The following is a 6,010-nucleotide window of genomic DNA, read 5'->3' as shown; positions in this document are numbered from 1 at the left end:
AGTGCGATAAGGACAAGGCTAAAAATCCTGCGTAAAAATCTCAAAAATCGAGGTTCCGTACTCCTCTGTTTCCTCCTCCAAAACTTAACCAATCGTAACCAAATTTGGAAATCTAAATGATTATGAAATTATCTGTGTCGGACCGTTTTGCTTTTTTGGCTAATTGATATCAGTTTTGAATGCCACGCCTCTCATTGCGGCATAGTCAATTAGGCCATTTTGGCAATTTTTGAAGGGCTCTAGCGCCTTAAAAAACAAAAATTAAAAAAAAAGCAAAACGGTCCGACAGATATTGACAATATTAATCTGTGTTGAAAAAATCATTGCTCTAGCTTCAAAAACCACGGAGGAAAACGAGGAGTACGTTTGTATGGAGAAATGACCACTCCCGTTGGCTCTTAAGACCAAAATATTGTACATAACAAAAGATGTTTATACTCGTACACATCTCCATATTGTATGTAGTCATCATATTATATACCTATCTTAAAAATAAAGGATTTGTTTTGTTGCTTTATAAAGTGAAATAAAATACCTACAAAACATTTCTTGGATAACTTCATTTACCGCATGCGGTATAATAATATAAGATTTTGTCAGTTATGATTTAATCATTTTTGTTTGCTTACTTTTGAGTTTCAAGTCAACTCAAATTATCGTAACAACGATTTGTTAGAATTCTAATAAAAGGCTATAAAATGATGGTGGGTAAATATAAATTATCAACAACTCATTATATTTATTGCGATAAGATCAACATACATAATTATAATATTCATATACACGAAGAATAATACATATTTGGTAAGGGTTCACGTCTACTCCTCGCCGTCGCCTTCGGCGTCCGAGTCCGCGTCCGAGACGTCTGTGAGGCAGTCCTGTTCTATAGTTTTGACCTTCAGGAAGTCCGTTACTTGAGGTCCTGTGAAAGATAAAAACTAATTGGATTTTGCCTTGACAGATGTTACGTTATTCATCTAAACTTGACGTTCAGTTTATCTTGTCGCTTAAATTAGTTGTTGAGATGATGATTTTCATATAATTTAGGGCTTCCTTATTCTATAAAGTATCACTTCAAAGCAGGCATTCATAATTTTTTTTGTAAAATATGAAGCGGATTGAGTGACGATTTCCATATATATGTAATTATGGCCAAAGTCAAAAGTTAAAAATCTTTAAAAAAACATTTAGCTTGACGTTTTAAAAGTATGAATGTAATGTTTTCATCCCTAAATTATATGAAAATGATATATAACGTGCCCTAGTACCTAAGGCCCCATTCGCACGACAGCTTAAAAAGCGTTGCGTTAAAACCCGACGTTGGCGCTTTTTTACCGTTTCCAATATTTGTGTTCATATGAACGCTTAAAAATCACTTGTGAGTCGTACTGCCACGTACGCATCTCAGCAAAGCCATACTTTATTTGCTATTACGACGTATTATTTGAATATAGCTTGAATATTTCAGGAATTTGTAAGCATAAGTTGACATTTTTAAGGTGAAACTAATAATAATCTTGACGATTGACACCAAAAATTGACACTTGACAGCCAACTGACAGCAGCGCCGGCGCTTTTTCAACGCTTGTGAGAACAGATACACGGATTTCCGTATGGTCTATTCAATTTGACGCCAACGCTCAACGCCGAAAATCGAACAGTGCTCGATAAAAAAGCGCCGCGCTTAAAAACCGCCTTCGTGTGAATACATACATGGTTATCCATTTGTGTCATTCAAACGCTTTTTTAACGCGCGTTGAAAAAGCTGCCGTGCGAACGGGGCCTAAGAGTACGAAGAAATAGAACAAAGATTGGACCTGGGAATCCGACCTTTCCCCTCCCTTTTTGGGGGGTATGCACGGTACGATCTCGTAGCTACTGGGCCAAATCAGCTTTGTTTGACCTTAGGAACAATCGTGCCAAGCGGCATCGCCTGAGTCAAAAGTGCATACCCACTGCACTCACTTAGCTTACGAGCTCAATTTCAATAAAATCTAAATTTTGAAAGCCTTTATCTCGGAAACTATTCAATCTACAGAGACAGTTCTAATCTCGTATTGTAGCAAATTTAGTCTTCTTTAAAAACGTCTAAGGAAGGTACTATCAAAAGCTAGTCCTTTAGGGTTAGAATCGCCCAAAACTAAACAAAAACCGAAATTTTGCTCAGGTTTTTCGATTTTTAACAAAGTTGCGTTCGGCGCTCAAGGTCACAAACTTGGATTATTAATTGGGCCAACATCATAAATAAGTCTGCAAAAAATCAGAACTACTTACCGGATTTGACGCAGAAGAGCCACGTTACAAAATTCTACAATTTCACTGGATTATATTATATTATGTGGGCGCGTCACAGCTTAGCCAAAATGTGAAAAAATGTAACCTTCATAGTGGAACAGAAGTTTTAATGTCATGCCCTTATGTCACAGGTATTTATCGAGTTCTCTGTCAAATTGTTAATTATGTGTCAGTGGCAATAATACCTATGGATCTATTAGAAAATAATCGGTGACTAAAATGTAAATTTTTCGTTGAGTAAATCGACTGCTGAGTACTGTGAATCCTAATGTCTAAAGTTCTAAAGCAAACAAGAAAGTTTCCGCGTGTGCGTTTAGTGACTGTGGTTACTCCGGATCCAATGCCATCATCAGAGGGCCGACCGCGAAACACGATAATCGTAATTTCGTTATCTGCCTCTCTATCACTTGCATATTCGAAAGATAGAGAGGCAGATAACGAAATTTCGATTTTCGTGTTTCGTGTATCGTCTTTGAAGACTAACCAACAGTTGAACAGCGGTAAGTTTTTAAACCTCGTAGGTATATGTAATTTTCACTATCCGTTTGCGTGTAACTTTTGTCGATTTTCTAAAAATCAGAGTTCCAATTTCAACACATTTCCAATATATATAAATTTTCATTATGAGAGAGATGCGTTGCAGTGAAAGATATTCTAAGTTAAAACAGCTTAGTGGGCGCTCCGAAACATTGCTAACAGGCCGCTATAGGCACGGGCGATGGTAAACTGAGGTAGGTATTTTTAATTTAGGTCTATATGTACTTATAGGAATGAAAATGTTACCTTCAGTGTAAACGACGTTGGCAGCGAAGTCCTGTATAGGCGTGGGCGTCACGGCACGGTTGATCATGGGAGCTGGGGTGCCCGGCTCGGTCTCCTCGTCACTCTCTATTACTATCTCTTCCTCTTCACACTCCTCGATCTATCAAGACAACAATTTTATTTGGTATATTTTGTATTTATTAGGGTTCCGTACCTCATAAGAAAAAAACGCAACCCTTATTTATAGGATCACTCGTGCGTCTGTCTGTCCGTCTGTCACAACCGTTTCTCCAAAAGTACTGGACCAATTAAGTTGAGATTTGGTACTCATGTAAATTCGTGACCCAAAGACGGACATTTTACGTAAACAAATGAATTCTAAACATGGAGGTCACTTTTGGGGGTAAATGAGAAAATTCAAAAATAATGTTTTTTTAAACTATATCGTGTTACATATCAAATGAAAGAGCTAATTTTGAAAATCTACATATATTTCTTTTGAAAAATATATACAAATTAGTTCTTTACCTATAGATAACAGGAAAACCTATAAGAAATATGCAGTCAAGCGTGAGCCGGACTAATTACTTAGTTTTTGATCCGACCCCTACGGGTTTTTTAAAGGCAATTCACTCGCGTTTCACATAATTATAAAAAATAGATTGTTAAAAAATGGTTAATGTACGGAACCCTTGGAACGCGAGTCCGACTCGCACTTGGCCGGTTTTTTTACTTAGCGTTAGTTACGTACCTACATTGAATGTACGTCGACGGAGTATGTACGTCGTTTTAAAAATCTTACCTGTATATCAAAAGACTGCTGCTTCTTCCTAAACTCTAAAAGGGCTGAAGAAGACGTGGGCGACCTCGAGCTCGCAGCAAACTTGATGCACCCAGGAGACGGAGACGGGGTGCCGTGGCTGGGCCCCCCTTCGTTCACCTGGTACCCGACCTCGAGGTTCAGGGGCAGGTTCGGGTTGCCCGCGGAGCGGCGTCTACGCAGCTGGCAGGAAGGTTCAGCTGATTCTTCTGCCATATTGTCGAGTCTAGAATTATATGAGAGTACGGTATTGTTTTTAGAGTCCGTCTAACGGCCCGTCCAGACGGCATTGGCAGAAAAAAAAGGCGTCAATCACATCTAGCGCCCACACGTACCTACACAATTTCATAGTGGAATTAACTTCCTAGGCTAAACTAGGCTTCCTAGGTACGTCTTATCTAAGTTATAAATTTAGATTGGACTTCGTCCACTTAGAATTATCTAAGTCCTACGCGGTCACATTTCTGCGTAGTTCCACATATAGGAATTGTAGTTTTAATTCGAAAATATCTGAGCCCATTAGTCATCCTCATCATCACAAATAATTAAGTGCCATATCTAGGGACCGAATTCGACTCCAAATATTGTCGGAAGTTACGTGGCACCCTGATGGGAGCCATATCTAACGTAATTCTACATTGATTTTACACACACATGCTTCGCTAGTTTATTGTAATTTGTAGGTAATTGATATGGTAACCAGATGTAGTTTTCATTTACTTTACGAGGTCAAGTTACGCCTTTGACTAACGCGAAAATTTGTTGGTATAATTAGTTTTTTTTTTAAATAAGGTAAACAATCTTTATGTTTCTTTTAATTGAAAACACATTTTAAAAATAAGTTACGGTAAATATGTAACAATTATGAATCCAATACGATCATTTATAATATTATTCTGCTTTCATAAGTAATAGTTACTGATTTTTAAAAAGCGTTTTTAAATTAAAAGACGTGTCAAGATCGCTTACCTTCTTTCAAGTCCTTTCTAACGCTAAAAAAACGAACTATAGCTGTTAGTAATGTAAACACTACGTACCAGATCTTTGTATCTCTAATAGTCTAATCTATCTATCCTTCATATGTTAAAGGCTAACTATTTCTAATACCCTACTATGTCTTAGGTGTATATCTAATTTACTTTAATTACCAAGGTCGTTATTATAATTAACAAAATGGCTAATCAAATTACAACAGTCAGCTGATTATAAAATTAACCTCCCATGTGGATTTACACTTGTTAGGGCTGCATATCGCACTCCTTTTCTTGCTATATTACACACAAACTTACTAAAATTCCTGAATTCTTGCAAGCAATCCGTCTTCAGCTGATTCGTAGTTACCTAACACTGCCTTCCTTGGCCGTCTTGACGTAGTGGGCCTATTATCGCTGTGGGCTGACACTGCCAGTACTGCCTCTGACACTCGGGCTACCGAAGCCGTAGAACTTAATCTGCAGGGTTTTGTGTCAGCGAGGGAAAACCTTTTTTTATCCGGTTTCTGCTGAAAGTTGGGTTATGTTTTTCGATCATTTTCGCTTAGTTGCAAAAGATCCAGTAGTTGCCCTTATTTATATAGACACATAGACATAGCTCAAGCTGTAACGTGGCTGTAACAGGAAATCCTTCCGCTGTAGGCGTTATAAGTAATATTCGACTCAATATTACCTAATAGGTATAAACTCACAAGGATCGAAGCATCACTACGCTAAGTGAGCAAAAACGTTGATTTTTTTGTCTAGTTAGCGTTGGTGACTATTCCTAGAAAGCTATTCCGTTATATTACAGTTAATTTCGATCGATTGTAGAGACCGTGAAGAAACCTTGTTGACACGGAAAATGTTAATGATACTAAGCCTGCTTTCAACCATTCGAGACGCCCGATTAGCAAAAACCTAAATTCCAATCGATGCCATTTCATTTTGCAATCGGTACTGGCAACGAATTTAGAGTGTTCGGAAAGAGAAGAGTCGTGGAATGTATGGGCCCAATACAACAAACTCTATTTATCAACATCATGGTTTAGGTATAGAATTATTAAAATTAAGTGCTAGAGTCTGTGCGGAAAGAGAAGAGTCGTAGAATGTATTGGATCCCATACATTTCACGACTCTTCTCTTTCCGCACAGACTCTAC

The 6,010-nt window shown here is 37.9% G+C and overlaps 1 protein-coding gene across 1 annotated transcript; it reads right to left on the bottom strand.

Moving 5' to 3' along the window:
* Positions 1 to 719: 719 nt before the first annotated feature.
* On the bottom strand, positions 720 to 5,326 carry LOC134790022 (uncharacterized). Its single transcript, XM_063760768.1, has 4 exons — positions 5,167 to 5,326; positions 3,860 to 4,103; positions 3,079 to 3,217; positions 720 to 922 (listed from the first exon to the last, which is right to left on the bottom strand). Exons 2-4 carry the CDS (start codon positions 4,091 to 4,093, stop codon positions 819 to 821), a joined length of 477 nt encoding a protein of 158 aa, XP_063616838.1. The 5' UTR covers positions 4,094 to 4,103; positions 5,167 to 5,326; the 3' UTR covers positions 720 to 818.
* Positions 5,327 to 6,010: the final 684 nt, after the last annotated feature.

The sequence above is a fragment of the Cydia splendana genome, chromosome 4 (genome assembly GCF_910591565.1).
Source record: "Cydia splendana chromosome 4, ilCydSple1.2, whole genome shotgun sequence".
NCBI classification, from domain to species: domain Eukaryota; kingdom Metazoa; phylum Arthropoda; class Insecta; order Lepidoptera; family Tortricidae; genus Cydia; species Cydia splendana.
Note: the sequence above shows the minus strand (reverse complement) of the source record. Positions and strands in the feature narration are given on the sequence as shown.